Raw genomic sequence first — 18,230 nt, 5'->3', positions numbered from 1 at the left:
AAGCGGATGTTATTCTGAGAATATTCTGGAAGGTGCACTGAAGTTGTTGCTTTATAAAAGTGAGAAAAAAGTATTGACATTTCTAAGCCAGAAATGATTTTTTAACAAGCTGGAAAATACTGAAAAACAAGTAATATGGTTTTCTCAAGAGAGTGCAGTGTAGTTAGAAAGTACACTATTCTTTCCCAGTGTGTGTTTTGGTAAAATATGTGCAATGAAATTTCAGGCCAATTCCTAATGCAGAAATAATCCAAAACGTGGCAGATTTATAAGCCAGATACATTTTATTTATTTGCTGACGTGGATTCCCTTATGATGGCAAATGTTTTCCACGTTACTTATGGCTTCTCTTTGAAAAAGACTTACCTCTATGGTCTCAGCAGCATAAAACTCCAGGCTGCAGGGTTTTCTGGATCGAGCATCAGCTGTAACTCTCTTCAACCACTGCCCCAGGTGGTTTGGAATCTCCTAGGACTCTACCTGTTTGCTAATTCATAATTCATAGTTAAACTGGCAGTTGGAATAAATCAGCATACCTATAAGCTTGGAGCTCCTCTCTCTGCCGACCTTTCTTTTATTTTGAGAATCTGAAAGAAAATTGAGAAGAAAGCTTTCAGTATCAGAAATCCTCCATTAGAAGCTTTGCCCCACCCCTCTTAGTTTTCAGATTTGTTCAATAGGTTTTTGGATCTTTCTTTCAAAGAGGAATTAAGGAGGTACCCACATCAGCCTTGTGCCAGACATTGCAGAATAGAGGTGGATGCCATTCCATCCGTATCTTTCAGCACCTCACTCTCTAGGTAAACAGAAAGGCATAGACATGGGTGGGGTGGGGGTGGAGAAGGAAAGAGTTGGATGAATTGGAAGATGAAGATTGACATAAATACACTACGGTGCGTAAAACAGAGAGCTAGTGGGAAGCTGCTGTATAGCCCAGGGAGTTTAGCTCAGTGCTCTGTGATGACCTGGGGGGGGGGGAGGGGGTGGAAGGGAGACTCAAGAGGGGGAAGAAATATACACATAGCCGATTCACATTGTTGTAGAGCAGAAACTAACACAACATTGTAAAGCAATTCAGTTCAGTTCAGTCGCTCAGTCGTGTCCGACTCTCCGCGACCCCATGAATCACAGCACGCCAGGCCTCCCTGTCCATCACCAACTCCCAGAGTTCACTCAAACTCATGTCCACAGAGTCGGTGATGCCATCCAGCCATCTCATTCTCCGTCGTCCCCTTCTCCTCCCGCCCCCAACCTTTCCTAGCATCAGAGTCTTTTCCAGTGAGTCAACTCGTCGCATGAGGTAGCCAAAGTATTGCAGTTTCAGCTTTAGCATCAGTCTTTCCAATGAACACACTCCCATTAAAAATATGTTTACATATATTATAAAAAATAAGCTGAGAATAAAAGAGAGTGAGATAGGTGTAAAATAACCAACTGTAAGGACAACACATCCAGTTCCTTTGCTAGGGGAGGTGAGGGATTCTCTTTTCAGGATTTGGGAAGAGGTGAGGGAAAACTGCAAAGGGGAAGTGACCTTTGATGTCCCTTGAAAGATGAGCTGTGTGTTTTCAGATAGGAAGAGAAGAGGAAAAGCGAAGGGGTGAGTAGAGAGGGAAGTGTGATGAGATTGTTGCACGCAGGTAGACAGGAACTCTTCAAAGCACTTTGTATTTTCCCTTTGGTTCTACTTTTCCATCCACCATCAGTAATGCCTGTCTCTTCAGTTACTGCTTCCTGAGAACGCCACCCTCAGACACGCACACCTGCCTCCTGCTATGACCAGACCTTATGTAGAACTGCTTCCAGGAGTGCCCTGTACATGTTGTGTTAACGGTCACATTCCTTGCTGAATCAAGCGTAATAAACTGAAATAAACTGAAATTATGATTGAGAATAATATCCATCGTCAAAACATGCTATTTGAATATATGTGAGGTTGATGCCTCCTTTTCTGCAAAGAATCCTTCTCATGCATGTCTTTTCTCCTGTCTCCTTCCAGTCCCACCCCAGATCATGAACATCTCCTCAGATGTCACCGTGAACGAGGGGAGCAGCGTGACCCTGCTGTGTCTCGCTATCGGCAGACCGGAGCCAACCGTGACGTGGAGGCACCTGTCAGTCAAGGGTAAGGCATTTCCCTGGAGGAAGTTTTCAGAGTTGGTATAGTGAAGCCTTGCTTCTAATGCACAACAGAACTTGAGGAGTCAGAAAACAATGCTGTATGTGCAGCGCGGTGATGGAAGAGCAAACAGACCACATGCATCTGTCCCTGGAATTCTGAAGGATTTATAGAGAACATTTACTGAATCATTTCCCCAGGCTCTTTCATGACCTTCCTTAGTAGCTTTTTGTTTTCCCAACTATGAAGGGCAGAGGTACCATAAGAGTAACTTACAACGAAGACACTAATATCTCAAGGAGGAGATGCACTTGTCAAAGGGTGACCTGTCCTTTCTTGAGCAGAGTGCTAGAAAGCTAGAAAGGTGCACTGAAAATATTGGTGTTTTTGTACATCTAGGAGAGAAAGGATCTCCTTCTCAGTGTTTTCAGAACATTTACCCAGAGTGGCAGAAAGGTGATAGAGAGGGTTAAGTACTCTCACGCCTGCTGTGCTGGGAACCTGGTGATTGGTATTAAGACTTTAGCTGTGGTCATCTCCAACTTAATAGGGAGGGACCCTGAAGAACAGCGGATCTTATCCTCTTGGAAATAAAACTTACTCCGAGTTGAACTTGAAGAGATGGGCAAAGAGCCACTTGGTGTATTTACCCTGTTAACAGAAACTATGATAAATTCTATAAATTATATAAGAAACAAGTGCTCTCTCAGGCATTAGAAAATCTAAACGTGAAACCCAGTAAAAAGGAAAATGTGTGGAGTGTGCCTGTGTGTGATATAAAAATAATATAAATCTAGAGGAAAACCTAAGAATAAATCTTAGGAATGTTGAACTAGACAAGGACTTGCTAGGTCACTAAAAGCTCTAAGTGTAAGAGAAAAATGATAAATGTGTTTTGTATTATTTTTCTGTGGTTCCCATAACGAAGTACCACAGACCTCACGGCTTAAACAACAGAAATGTATTTCCTTATAGTTCTGGAGGTGGGATGCCTGTGATCAGGGTGTAGGCAGGGTTGTCCCTTTTCAGACCTGGGAGGGGAGGTCTGTCTATGCCTCTCCTCAAGCTTCTAGTCCTTTTCCGGCATCTTTGGTGTTTCTGGCATCTTTGGTGTTGCCTGGCTTGTGGGTGCATCACCCCATCCCTGCTGTCATTGTCACATGGCTGTCTTCCCGTGTGCACCTGCCCGTGTCAGATTTTCCCTTGTTATAAGAACATCAAACATACTGGATTGGGGATGTTCTTTTATGACCTCATATAATCTTGATTGGGCTCTCCTGGTGGATCAGAAGTAAACAATCCACCGGCAATGCAGGAGACGTGGGTTTGATCCTTGAGTTGCCTCCCTCCCTGGAGGAGGGAATGGCAACCCATTCCAGTATTCTTGCTTGGAAAATCCCACAGAAGGAAAAGTCTGTGGGGTTCCAAAGAGTTGGACATGATTGAGTGAGTGAACAATAAATTATCTTAATTACCTCTGTAAATTCCCTGTTTCCAAATAAGGTCACTTTCTGAAGCACTGGGACTAGGTATTTTATTTTATTTTTTGTGGGGGTGGGGATGAAATTCAGCTCATAACTGGGTTCATCAAAATTAAAAGCATCATTGAGTAAACAAAAAGACAAGTGAAAGACTAGATGAAAACCTTTGCCATACACATACCTGACAAAGATTTTACATCTACACTATGTGAAGAATTCTTATAGTGCTAACAGCCTTGAAGTGAACAAAACACTGAAACAGACAATTCACAAAAGAAGATACAAGAATGGACTAAACCCATGAAAATATGCTAAATGTATCTGTCTTAGAAACGAAAATTAAACCGTAATGGAACTCCACTACACAAATACTGTGAATTGGAATGACAAAAATTAAAAAGACTGACCATATCAAGGGTTGGTGGGGTTGTGGACCAACTGAACTCTCTTACATTGCCTCTGGGACTGTGAAATGGTATTGCTACCTAACTCAGGTTTGGCTGCTCACTTCCAAAAGCCAATAATTTGAGAGGCAAGCCTCAGTTGAAAGGAAAGATGCTTTAATCAGAAAAGCCAGCCATCTGGGGAGATGGTGGGCTCGTGTCCAGAGACCAACTCTGAGGGTTCTGTGGGCTAGGAGAGTTTTTAAAGGGAAGAAGGGGGAAGAATCAGTGAGCCTTCAAGGTGGCAGTCTGGATTCTACATCTCCACTGCGTATAGACTGGCTGACTCCTCAGTTGTCTTGCCCCTGCGTGATCTGCTTGCAGGATTGTTTGATGGCAGAAGGTAGGGATCTTAGAGGCAGAGAGCTGGTCTTCTTTTTATCTAAGAAAAGAATCAGCAGGTTACAGGAGGCATGGTTTACATTCAGGAGAGCACAGGTCCCGAATTAGGTTAAACTTCCTGATGATCTCACTCCTATAATTAGGTTCTTTTACGGTTACAGGCATCTGGTCCCATCACTTCATGGGAAATAGATGGGGGAACAGTGGAAACAGTGTCAGACTTTATTTTGGGGGCTCCAAAATCACTTCAGATGGTGACTGCAGCCATGAAATTAAAAGACGCTTACTCCTTGGAAGGAAAGTGTTGACCAACCTAGATAGCATATTAAAAAGCAGAGACATTACTTTTCCAACAAAGGCCCTTCTAGTCAAGGCTATGGTTTTTCCTGTGGTCATGTATGGATGTGAGAGTTGGACTGTGAAGAAAGCTGAGCGCCAAAGAATTGATGATTTTGAACTGTGGTGCTGGAGAAGATTCTTGAGAGTCCCTTGGACTGCAAGGAGGGCCAACTAGTCCAACCTAAAGGAGATCAGTCCCGGGTGTTCATTGGAAGGACTGATGCTGAAGCTGAAACTCCAATACTTGGGCCACCTCATGCGAAGAGTTGACTCATTTGAAAAGACCCTGATGCTGGGAGGGATTGGGGGCAGGAGGAGAAGGGGACGACAGAGGATGAGATGGCTGGATAGCATCACTGACTCGATGGACATGAGTTTGAGTGAACTCCGGGAGTTGGTGATGGACAGGGAGGCCTGGTGTGCTGTGATTCATGGCCTTGCAAAGAGTCGGACACGACTGAGCGACTGAACGGAACTGAAGGTTACAGGAAACAAATGGGCAAACAGGAAAGAGACTAAAGAGCTGCATTCTCCATCGTATCAATGCTATGGAAAACAGTTTGCACCTTGCTATAAAGTTTAACATACACCTAGAGCGACTTCACTTTCACTTTTCACTTTCACACATTGGAGAAGGAAATGGCAACCCACTCCAGTGTTCTTGCCTGGAGAATCCCAGGGACGGGAGAGCCTGGTGGACTTCCGTCTATGGGGTCACAAAGAGTCGGACACGACTGAAGTGACTTAGCAGCAGCAGCATATGACCCAGCAATTCCACTTCTAGGAATTCACCAAAGATAAATGAAAACCTATGTCCACAGATATGCATTGTACACAAATGTTCATAGTGTCTTTATTTGTAATAGCATCAAACTAGATGTAAGCCAGAACCCTCAACAGGTAAAATAGCTAAATTGTAGTAAATTTAAGCAGCAGATGGCTTCTCAGCAATTAAAAGGAACAAACAGTAAGAAAATGGATGAGTCTCAAAAGCATTATGCTAAAGAAAAAAAGCAAAAAATTAGACACTGATATCATTCATATGAAATTCTAAAACAGGAAAAAATTAATCTCGAGTGATTGAAATCAAGTCAATGGTTATATAGGGTTCAGTTCAGTTCATTCGCTCAGTCGTGTCCGACTCTTTGCGACCCCACGAATCACAGCACACCAGGCCTCCCTGTCCATCACCAACTCCTGGAGTTCACCCAAACTCATGTCCATCGAGTCAGTGATGCCATCCAGCCATCTCATTCTCTGTCGTCCCCTTCTCCTCCCGCCCCCAATCCTTCCCAGCATCAGAGTCTTTACCAGTGAGTCAACTCGTCGCATGAGGTGGCCAAAGTATGGGATTTTTAATAATTATCTACAAAGGGGTACAAGGGGCATTTTGGGGGGTGATGAAAATTTCGAGCAGGGTGGTTGTTACATTGCTGCTTAAATTAGCAAAAACTAAGCAACGCTACACTAAAATTAGTGCATTTTGTTGTATGTGAATTAAATCCCAATAAAGCTTAAAAACTAAACACATACAGATATAGGAAGTAATGACCTGAAAGTGCCCCCCCTAGTTTGGAACATTAACTGTGTGAGAAGCACTTACAAATGGACATTGGATTTTTTACCAGGATCGTTGTTCAAATTTTCACCATCTAATGTTCTCCATGTGCATTGAGAACACATATTTCAGCACCTGCCTTGTTATAGGGAAAGATAATGATAATAAATCCCCAGACACCCTTTGTGTAAAGACCTCAGATATTGAAATCCAAAATGTCAATATTGTAAAGTAATATTAACAAGAATATTAAAGGAATCATAAGGGATATCAGGAAGCTCAACTTTAATATAAACACAGCCGTAGTTTACGTTCCCAAAGATACAGGCCCCGTGGAAATTTTGCTTTAAGTCAGGGAGAATTTTGATTTACGCTCTATACAAAAATACATCTAACCATCAGACCAGCTTCTACGTATTTGGTAAAATCACATGTCCTTACAAATGCTTGAAATCCCAAAATGCATTTATTTGGTCCTAAACACACAGTTCTCTCAGCCTAGGAGTCTCTTGAAAGGCACTTTGATTTTATGGAAATGTTTTAAAGCAATTCTTTATAATGGTTTTGTGGTAAAGTTTGTTTCCCACTTAAAATACAGAAGATTCATCCACATTCTTAATCTTTTATATAACACAGTATTTGGAATTCAGCCTGAAAAAAAAAAAAAGAATATTAAATTTACATTTTCTCTCTCGCCTTTAAGTCTCTCAGCCCATGTTCAACTTTCAAATTCCCTTTTGTCTTTCCCTTGCTCTGGCCTTCACTTTGCTGTCTCTTTTTTCTTCTATTCTCTCCCCCCTCCCAGTGACATTTCAACATATAAACTCAAAGCATTGTTTCCTGAGTTTGAAAAGCACTAGAACCTGGGACATTTGCACGTTTCAAACTTGCACCTGCAGGTGACCAACAATATTTACTTTTAGAAGGACACTCCTTCTCACTTGGAGTTAAGGAGACTTTGGAAAGTTGTTTGTAAAGGTTTAGAAGAGCAGCCGATACAACTTGAACATTAAGTAGCATTTTTAGAACAACTGATTGTTTAGTTCATCCAGCAAGAGTAAGAAATAGAAGCTGTAATGGTGTTTCCTTTGAAATTCCAACAAAATCGCATTAGAGAACATAGATTACTGGACAGCTATGTTCCAAAATGTTAATGCAATGTTTGAAAATGATTGTTTAAATTTGGGTACTATATACAAGAATGAATAACCAAGTTCCATTTAGAAAAAGAATATTTTAATGACCAGATTATTAAAGATTAGGAATTGTGGTTATGGTTTAAGATGACAGACTAAGCACATGCCAATCTCAAGAAACTATAGAAGAAAAGGTAAAGGTGAATAAATTCATGATCACACTAGAGAATAGGAAGCATTTGTGGATCTGAAACTATGAGGAATCTCTGAAATATAAAAAGTGTGTAGGGACTTTCCTGGAAGTCTAGTGGTTAAGACTTTGCTTCCACTGCAGAGGGCATGGGTTCCATCCCTGGCCAGAGAGCTAAAATCCTGCATACCTCATGGCCAAAAAACCAAAACGTAAAACAGAAGTGATATTGTAAAAATCCAATAATGACTTTAAAAAATGTTCCACATTAAAAAAACTCTAAAAAAAATTACATAGACACAATGAACGAAAATTTCAGCTCAAAACACAGGAATATGATCTATGCCTGAAATGATAGCTGAAAAAGTCAGAGTTTTAGGTCATACTGCTGGTAAATGCTAAAGATTGACTGGGGCTGAGGGTGCGCATGGAAGGGAGTCCTGGTGGCATTTGCCAGTTTCCATGATGTCAATATTCCCATCATGGCCACTTTCCTTGGAGGCCCTTTAAACTAACTTGATTTTTTAGGTATTTTTAGGTTTTTATTTCCTAATTTTTGGTTTTCATATTTTAGATTTTTATTTTAGGTACTTGTTGGATTTATTTTAGGCATTTATTGGATTTACTAGAGAATGTAGCACTTGTTTAATAGACTTCACACACATGGAAATATGTTCTGAGTGACCTGCAGCTTAGAAACTAGGATCATGCTGGAATCCCAGGCCAGGGAAAAATGGGCGGGTCCCAGAACAGGCCATCAAAGTGGGCAAGCAAGGGGCCAGTGTGTTTGGGATACATGGTGGGACAGGTGGGTTCCAAGAATGATTTTCTTTTCTCTTCCTGAAGGACGGAGAAGCAGCATTCATGAAATGTAAAAATATGAGTCATGTGAAAACAGTGTGGGATGAGGGAGTGGCCCAGGCTGTGGGGTTGGAAGGAGGGTCTTCTTTCAAGGTGCCATGTAACCCGCTGCAGTGCCTCCATACCTGGTCCCATTGCCAGTGCGTGCTTGGAAAGGCCAGATGTTTGGGAGGGATAATAAAGTCTTTTCCGTGTCCTCTCTATGGAGGTTTTAAGATGACAGCTATTCACCTGTGAGTGAGTTGCTGCTACAGTTGGCTCATATACAGGACCTCAGGGAGCAAGAGAATGAGCAATTCCACAGAAGTGAGTTTTCCAGGTAACTGAAGCTGACTCCTTTATGCCTTAATATGAGTGGTCATTGATGGAAGCAGTTTAAAAATGTATTACGGGCTTCTCTGTTTTCTTGAGTAGAGTGGGTGTCGTTTGGCCTCCTTTTAAAAACTGCAACACCCGGGGCGGATTCATGTCAATGTATGGCAAAACCAACCAATATATTAATGTAAGGTAATTTGCCTCCAATAAAATAAATTAAAAAAAAAACTGCAATACCATCGTACATATCAATTGTTTGTGCCTCGGTGTTTGAGGTCTGGATAACGACTAACATGGCCCTAAAATACTATTTAAATTGTTGTTTCAGTTTTTGATAGTTCTTCTACCTCTCCTTCCTTCTCTCGTATCAGAATTGTCAATGCTTCCTAAAGCCATGTGTGCCTTTTAGCATCTGCCTTTTTTTATATCTACTTCTCTTTCTCTCTATTTTTTTATAAACTGTAATAAGGAGGAGGAATTGTTCCTAACCTTCTTTACATGTTGTGTGTTTTGGTCCAGAAATGCCAAATCTTTTAAGAGATGGCACAACTTTGAGTCCTTGGCTTGATTATACAACTTTGAACTTCATGGCGTGTCAATTTAGCTGTATTTAAAGGAGAGCTATTCTGTGTATAACAGCTCAGAATTGCAAATATGACATGTGAATGATATAGTAACTTTAAGGAATGTCTGTGTTGACTGGAAGACTGTGTGCCATGAATCTGAAGTTTGAACTTCTGTATGTATTCCCGGTGGCTCAATGGTAAAGAATCCGCCTGCAATTCAGGAGACTCAGGTTCGATCCCTGGGTCAGGAAGATCCCCTGGAGAAGGGAATGCAACCCACCCCAGTATTCTTGCCCGGAGAATCCCATGGACAGAGGAGCCTGACAGCCTATAGACCATGGGGTTGCAAAGAGTCTGACACGACTTAGCGACTAATACTTTCATTTTAATTTGGTATGCTAGAAAAAGTACTGAATTAATGTAGCAATCTTTTTTTCAAAGTATTGCAATCTCAGTTAAGAATTTAACTGAAAATATAAAACTCAAGTGATTTCTATGTAATAAATTGAACTGTAAAGATAACTTGTGTGTGATTCTGAATTCACAGATGAAGTATTTTTACTTCCTCCTTGAAAAAACAATAAGTCCACATAACCAAGTTGATGAGTCCTGACTAAGAAGGTCGTGGTGGGGGAGGGCATTCTCTGAGGAGAGACTTTGAGCTTTCAAGAATAAGTGATAGCTTTGTCTCTGCAACATAACATAATCTTTATTTTTTATTTTTTTAAGTTTATTGGAGGTATAGGCTATGGTTTTTCCAGTGGTCATGTATGGATGTGAGAGTTGGACTGTGAAGAAAGCTGATCACCGAAGAATTGATGCTTTTGAAGTGTGGTGTTGGAGAAGATTCTTGAGAGTCCCTTGGACTGCAAGGAGATCCAACCAGTCCATTCTAAAGGAGATCAGTTCTGGGTGTTCACTGGAAGGACTGATGCTAAAGCTGAAACTCCTGTACTTTGGCCACCTCATGCGAAGAGTTGACTCACTGGAAAAGACTCTGATGCTGGGAAGGATTGGGGGCAGGAGGAGAAGGGGACGACAGAGAATGAGATGGCTGGATGTCATCACTGACTCGATGGACATGAGTTTGAGTGAACTCCGGGAGTTGGTGATGGACAGGGAGGCCTGGCGTGCTGTGATTCATGGGGTTGCAAAGAGTCGGACACGACTGAGCGACTGAAGTGAACTGAACTGAATAGTGGCTTTACAATATTGTTAGACAACTGTACATTTTATATTGAATCAAGAACAAAAGATTTTTTAAATCAAGCAAAAACATAAAAGCTAAAAACATTAAAAGTAAAAAAAACTCAAATTTATTGTAAAAGGGATAAATAATAAAAAATAAAGACCTTTAATCTAAAGTGAAAGCAAGTAAAACAAGATAAGGAATAAGTGTTAAGTACACATATCCTGGGGCTTCCCAGGTGGTGCTTGTGGTAAAGAACCTGCCTGCCTTCTGCTGCTGCTGCTAAGTCACTTCAGTCATGTCTGACTCTGTGTGACCCCATAGACGGAAGCCCACCAGGTTCCCCAATCCCTGGGATTCTCCAGGCAAGAACCTGCCTGCCTATGCAGTAGATATAAGAGATTTGGGTTAGACTTCTGGGTCTAAAAGATCCCCTGGAGGAGGGCATGGCAACCTACTCCAGTATTCTTGTCTGGAAAATCCCATGGACAGAGGACCCTGGAGGGCTACAGTCCATGGGGTCGCATAGTCAGACGTGACTGAAGCGACTTAGCAAGCACGCACATATCCTGGGGGAGTATGTGCAGCTTTGCTCTGGATATGACAGTGTTAGACAAGTGAATTCCATCTAAGAGGGATAATTCCAGCAAAATCCCCATCCTTGGTCCTGACCTGGCTGAGCAGGTCTGTCTCTCTCCTGTTCTTTCTGCCAGGTGTTGAGGTTAGCAGATATACTGGTCCCAGAATGTTTCTACTCCAACTCTTATTTTTCATCCTGGATGTCCTTGAGAAGAAAGGCTTAAAAGAAATTACTGAGTCCCTCACATTCCAAATAAAGGAAGTGCCAACTCGTACTCATGTATAGGTGTCAACTCCTCCTGGCCAGCAGGGTTAGCTTCTAGATTGTTGTTGTTTAGTCACTCAGTCATGTCTGACTCTTTGCAACTCCAGCATGCCAGGTTTTCCTGTCCTTCCCTACCTCCCAGAGTTTGCTCACACTCGTGTCCATTGAGTTGATGATGCCATCCAACCATCTTATCCTCTGTTGCCCCTTCTCATCCTGCCCTCAATCTTTCCCAACATCAGGGTCTTTTCCAGTGAGTCAGCTCTTCGCATCAGGTGGCCAAAGTGTTGGAGCGTCAGCTTCTAGATAGAGTTAGCCTTCAGATTCTTATAACCTGGGATTAAAATCTGGCCCAAGCAGTTAACTGTCTTGAGTGACTTCAGAAAAATCACATTATCTCCAGGATCCCCAATCTCCTAGACTGCAGAATGGGGCTATTTATGCCAGCTTCCTCGGATGATCACTAGGACCAAAAGAGAGAAGGAATGGAAGGCTTATAATTGCACTGGACACACATTCATGAGTTGCCAACAGTGTTCTAAATTGCCGTTGTGCCATGTTCTAATTTAAATTTCTTCTTAGAATCCTTGTAACTTACAGCCATCCTGAGAGCTGGTTATGTTAACATCATGCTTACTGTATGTCAGGCCCCGTTATACACTTTACATGTTTTAGTTAATTTACTGCCCCAGTAGCCCTGAAAGGAAAGTGCTAATATTTATAATTGGGCCTTTCTTATTATGCATTATTATGCCTACCTCTGTCTCTTACTCTTTATCATCATGAGTCATTCATTAGTTATTCATTGCCTCTCTGGTCCACCTGAAAATTCAGAATGACACAGCAGTTTTATTTGTAATAGGCAAACTTGCTGCTGCTGCTGCTAAATCACGTCAGTCGTGTCCGACTCTGTGAGACCCCATAGACAGCAGGCCACCAGGCTCCTCCATCCCTGGGATTCTCCAGCCAAGAACACTGGAGTGGGTTGCCATTTCCTTCTCCAATGCATGAAAGTGAAAAGTGAAAGTGAAGTCACTCAGTCGTGTCCGACTCTTAGCAACCCCATGGACTGCAGCCCATCAGGCTCCTCCGTCCATGGGATTTTCCAGGCAAGAGTATGGAGTGGGTCACCAGTGCCTTCTCTGAGGCAAACCTGGAAATAGTCCAAATGTCCTTCAAGGACTTCCTGGTGGCTCAGATGGTGAAGTGTCTGCCTACAATGTGGGAGACCCAGGTTCGATCCCTGGGTCAGGAAGATCCTCTGGAGAAGGACACGGCAACCCACTCCAGCACTCTTGCCGGGAAAAATCCCATGGACAGAGGAGCATGGTAGGCTACAGTCCATGGGGTAGGAAAGAGTCGGACACGACTGAGTGACTTCACTTCACTTGTCCTTCAAGGGGTGTCTGGTTACACCCACACCTTGAAATGTATTTCAGCGATAAAAAGGAAATGAACTATTATGTCAGTTGACATCATAGGTGGACCTCAGGGCATTATAGGAATGCACAGAGGCATTGTCAAAGGGTAGGATGCTGAATGATTCCACTTTTAAAACATTCCCTAAATGGAAAAAGTGTCAAGATGCACAACCTGTCAGTGTGGCCAGCAGTTGGTGCAGGAGAGGGAAAGAAGTTGTTCAAAGCAGTTGCTTTGCCGTCAAGAGATGGCTCCACGCTCGATTATTGGGGTAGTTAGATGAATCGATATGCATGATGAAATGTTAGAATTAGACACAAAGAAATAAAATATGGGTACATCCAAAAAAAAAAAATTCTCAGCCCCATCAGGTGGTTAACTGTGTCGTGCCCAATCAATCTCCTGGCCTTAACGACATGCTTTAATTAGAAAAGATACCACCATCAGGGGAGCTGGCGATGAGTACACAGACCTCTCTGTACTATTTTTGCAAACTTTTGTTTGTGTGTGTGCTTAGTAGCTCAGTCGTGTCTGACTCTTTGAGAACCCACGGACTGCAGCCCGCCAGGCTGCTCTATCCTTGTGATTTTTCAGACAAGAATACTGGAGTGGGTTGCCATTAAATCAATAATTACTTCAAGTTAAAAAGTGCAAACTAAGAATCATAAGTAAGATGAACCTCTAGGTTTCCACTAACAACAATGCTTACGTAAGAATGTCCTGTTTATAAAATATTTCCACACACATCATTTCAAGAGGGCTTATAGCAAGCCTCTAAGATAGGTCAGAGAAGAAATATTTCCCAGGCAAAGAAACAGGCTTGAAAAAGTTAATGGCAAATGACTCACAGGTGACTAAAGTGGAAGATCTGTGAAAGGAACATTGTCCTTGTTTTCCAAGTCCATCTTTGTCTGTCTGCTGTACAAAGATTGAACAGGTACAATATAAAGTGATGTATTTTATCAAATTCCACTTGTTATCTGGGGCACCCATGCTCTGACGTTCTCTTCTCTAATTCCACACCTACCTTCTTGCATCTGGACGGTTTCTAGCCACCACTCAATGTTGTGCTGAGAAAAACACAGCCCCCAAGTGGAAACCACTTCCCTGCCATTGTCTGCAGTAGGTCTCCACTGCTTCCCTGCTTCAATTAAGATAAGCCTGCGAAGACCCACCAACCTCATTTCTCTTCTGAGTCACCCCAGGTACCAGTGCCAGGCACAGATGGGATTGCCAGTCAGTTGACCCACCACCCCACCCAGTCCTGCTCCTACTTCTCTCTCTCTCTGAGAGGCAGCCAGGATCCTTGTTTCTAATCTGAAGTTGTGTGAAGAGCCTAATTAATCCCCGGAGTGTGAGAAAGAGGTGTCTGAGTTGAGAAATCAAGGTTATCCCTATCTTGCTCAGTAGAACAGTTATGGGCAAACAAGCTGTTCCTCTCATATTTTTGCAAAGCAAATTTATGTTCACTAACTTTGGTTCTTGTTGTAAATGAGAAGTGTGTGAAGGTCTAGCCATGTGCTTTTCGCCATATGGGCACCCATATGTTTTCCTCCTTTGCTTGCGTACATTTTCGCTTTGGCACGCACATATGCCTGTATTTTTGCAACTTAACAATATTAAAACTAATCCCATTTATGCTCCTTTTGGGTGAGTTGATTGAGTCATAAATCCCTGTGAATTTCTTCTTTGGGAGACTGAAGTTCCTTTGTGTGAGCAGGGGGAGGGCAGAGCATCCTGTCAGAGGGATGCGGGCAACCAGCATCAGTGTGGAGCTGATGTAGCTGATGGCCCTGACCCTGGCTTCAGAGTGATGAGTTGAAGCCTGGGGAACTAGGAATGTGGGCTCAATGCCTTGGGAGTATCCTTGTCTCTTCCTCCCTGAGGAGAAGCCCTCATTAGAAAATAGAAAATAATCCCCAGAGTTTCCTTTCTAAGGGCCTAGGTGAAATAACTTGCCTTAGCACAAGCCATTATGAGATCCTGAGCTATGATTCTTTATGTGTGACTATACTTAATGCTTCTCACCCTCTTTACACCAAGTTGATCAACAATATAGATCAGAAATAAGGCTGCCCTGGAGAAACATTACCTTCTTCCCCGGACTTTTTAGATTATAAAAATAAGAATGGATATTAACATGTATTATACTGAGTGAAAAAAAAAAAGCATAGATATCACTTTGCCAACAAAGATCCAGATAGTCAAAGCTGTGGTTTTTCCAGAAGTCATGTACGGATGTGAGAATTGGCTCATAAAGAAGGCTGAGCACTGAAGAACTGATGCTTTCAAAGTGTGGTGCTGGAGAAGATTCTTAAGAGTCCCTTGGACAGCAAGATCAAACCAGTCAATCCTAAAGGAAATCAGTCCTAAATACTCATTGGAAGGATTGATACTGAAGCTGAAGCTCCAGTACTTTGACCACCTGATGTAAAAAGCTGATTCATTGGGAAAGACCCTGATGATGGAAAAGACTGATGCAGGAGGAGAAGGGGGTGACAGAGGATGAGATACTTGGATGGCATCACTGACTCAATGAACACGAGTTCGAGCAAACTCCAGGAAACAGTGAAGGACAGGGAAGGCTGGTGTGCTGCAGTCCCTGGGGTCGCAGAGTCAGACATGACTTAGTGACGGAACGACAATAGTACCAAGTGAAAAGCCCCAGTAACTCAAATGCAAAATTGGAATTGGAAATGCCACCCGATATCTGTTGTAAGATGGTGTTCTTTCTTTTGCATTAATTCATTCCTTTGATCGACGCATTAAGAATATTTGTTTCCTTCTATAGCAACAACGATGTGTAAAGTAGATGTAATTCTTTCCCTCGTGGTGCTTATAGTCTAGTCAGGGAGATAGTTATTAGCTGGACCATCAATAATATGTAATTTCTGAGTGTAGCAATTGCTCTAAGGATGGGTGACAGAGTGGTGTGAGCTAGACTAGGTAAGTCTTTCCTGAGATAGTGATGCTTGAAACAGACACAGGAAATGAAGAGGAGGGACTTCTCTGGTGGTTCAGTGGTTAGGACTCCATGCGTCCACTGCTGGGGACAGGAGTTCGATCCCTGGTCGGCGAACTAAGATCCCATAAGCCACGCCTCACGGCCAAGAAAAAGAAGATGAATAGCAGTGAAGTATGGGAATACAGTTCTGTGATACAGCCAGGCCAACTGGAAACCTTTCAGGTGAGGGGAATAGCATGTGTGAATGCCCTTGGGTGATGGGGGTGTGGCTTTTCAAGAAACGAAAGAACCTTGTCTTTTTATTTCTGAGCCATTTTTTTTATCAGAAGAAAACTCATCCTAAGTTTATTTTCATATGACTGGGAAAGATCAGAAATATTTCAGTTGCATTTTACCTAAGTTAATTGCTAATGCAGAGAAATTGCATTTTTCCCCTATGACAAAGTAATTTTTTTTTCAGTTTTCCTTTTAATTTAAGTATAGTTGATTTACAGTAGTTAACAAAGGGGAAAGCAGGGAGGGGGTATAAATTAGCAGTTTGGGATTAACAGATACACACTCTCTGTGTGTGCATGCCTGCTCAGTCATGTCCGATTCTCTGTGACCCCATGGACAGTAGCCAACCAGGCTCTCTGTCCGTGGGATTCTCCAGGCAAAAATACTGGAGTGGGTTGCATTTTCTACTCCAGGGACTCTTCCCCACCCAGCAATCAAACCCGGGTCTCTTGCATTGCAGGCAGATTCTTTATTGTCTGAGCCACCAGGGAAGCCTTCAGATATACACTGTTATATATAAAATAGATAACCAACCTACTGTGTAGTACAGAGAACTGCACTCAATATCTTGTAATAACCTATAAGGGAAAAGAATCTGAAAAAAAATGATATACTTGTATGTGAAACTGAATCACTTTGCTGTAAGCCTGAAAGACCCACATATTGGATATGTATATAGCAGGAGGGACCGTGGGCTGGGGTGGGGGAGCCAGGGGCTGGATCATACCGAGTCCTTTACAGAATTGGGTCTTTATTCTGAAGTCACTAGGATATGCACAAGTGAGATGTTCTGGCATCAGGATTTAACCAGGAACGTGGCATGTCTGATCTACTCATTATCTATGTAAATCTGCCGGATCACTAAACCTTTGTCTCCCTTTCCCCACTATCAACCAGGAAGGAGTCAGTAGGAATATGCCTCTTTACAGAGGAAGGGTAAAGGGAATTTGGAAGTATCTATTCCAAATACTCTTTAGATGATAATGTAAGAAGGGATATTAACATGTATCTAGCAAGTGAAAATCCCAACTAACTCAAAAGTAAAATTAGAATTGGAAAGGCATCCAGGGCTGCCTGCCGTCTGTTGTAAAGCGTTCTCTATGCTGTTGCGATATCAAATTATGCCATTGAAATCAGTTGGACACTGATAAAATCGAGACCGGCTTTACAAGTGCTGTAGATCTAATTGGCCTCAGCGGTGGGTCCACAGTGACTTTTGCTGCTGAACAAAAATTGTAGGCTTCAGTAGAAAATAACCAGCCTGGTTGCACACTCACGCACCTCGGCCACCTCTGGAGATAATGGACTTTAATTTAGGCACGGAGCTCCTACATCTGGACAGCTGTTGAAGGAACATCAGAGAAGCTAGTTTCCTCCCTGCTTCCTGGATGGACACCCTTGATGGTGGATGAGAAGCATCTCAGGGCCAGCCACGAGCACTTGTACCTCTTAGTATTCCTTCTGCACAGCAGTTTACGTCTCTTCCTAAAAGCCTCTATATCACCAGGACCAAAGTTCCTCTCTATCACCTGTTCTAGCTCCAGCTGTTTTAAATTGGGTCTCTACTATTTAAAGCCAAGTTGTTCTGGTTAAATTCACAGTGTGCTGGACAGGCAGCGTGTGAGCCTGTTGAGCATTTGAACGGCCCCTGCTCTGAGCTCAGAGGCGAGTGGGGAGGCACTCGTAAACATGATGTTGCCACGTGGTGTGGTGAGGGTCTCACCACCAGGGAAAGGCTCTTCCTTACAGAAACCAGACAGTAAGGGAGCTGCCGGGGGTTCCCAGTTAATTTCAAGGCCACTGTCTCCATCTTGAGTCAGGGACCCATGGGTGTTGGGAGGCCCTGGGAGTTGACGAAGGAGCTCTGGGTTGCTAAGGGGATTTCATGCTTAAATCAGTTAGCATCAGGCTGAGATAGACCCATGGACTCTGGCTCCAAGTCTTGCAGCAATCAGTGATGACCAAGGGTTCATCACCACCTCAATACATCATGTACACAGGTGATCCCATGGGCTGTGGAGCAGGCTTGCCACTGAAGATGAAAGAGTGGCATCCGCCAGCCTCAGTACTTGCTCAGCTCTCTGGCTGCTCTGGGATCAAAGGCGTGGTTTATCTTGATCAACTGACTCACTGGTTCACTGACTTTTCCTTGAGATGGTGAGCTCCATCCCACCCAGAGAAGATAGC

General features: G+C 42.8%; 1 protein-coding gene across 4 annotated transcripts in view; it reads left to right on the top strand.

Annotated features, from left to right (window-relative positions):
* Window positions 1–18,230, top strand: part of OPCML (opioid binding protein/cell adhesion molecule like) — a 1,038,307-nt gene that overhangs the window by 937,705 nt on the left and 82,372 nt on the right. For all 4 annotated transcript variants that reach the window (XM_055415874.2, XM_055415875.2, XM_088832055.1 and 1 more), the window contains one exon: window positions 2,000–2,125. In XM_055415874.2, the coding sequence (XP_055271849.2) occupies window positions 2,000–2,125 (126 nt within the window). The remainder of the gene's footprint in view (window positions 1–1,999; window positions 2,126–18,230) is intronic.

This window comes from Moschus berezovskii, chromosome 25 (assembly GCF_049115385.1).
Source record: "Moschus berezovskii isolate FMDL1 chromosome 25, NW_MosBer_1.0, whole genome shotgun sequence".
Lineage (NCBI taxonomy): Eukaryota > Metazoa > Chordata > Mammalia > Artiodactyla > Moschidae > Moschus > Moschus berezovskii.
Note: the sequence above shows the minus strand (reverse complement) of the source record. Positions and strands in the feature narration are given on the sequence as shown.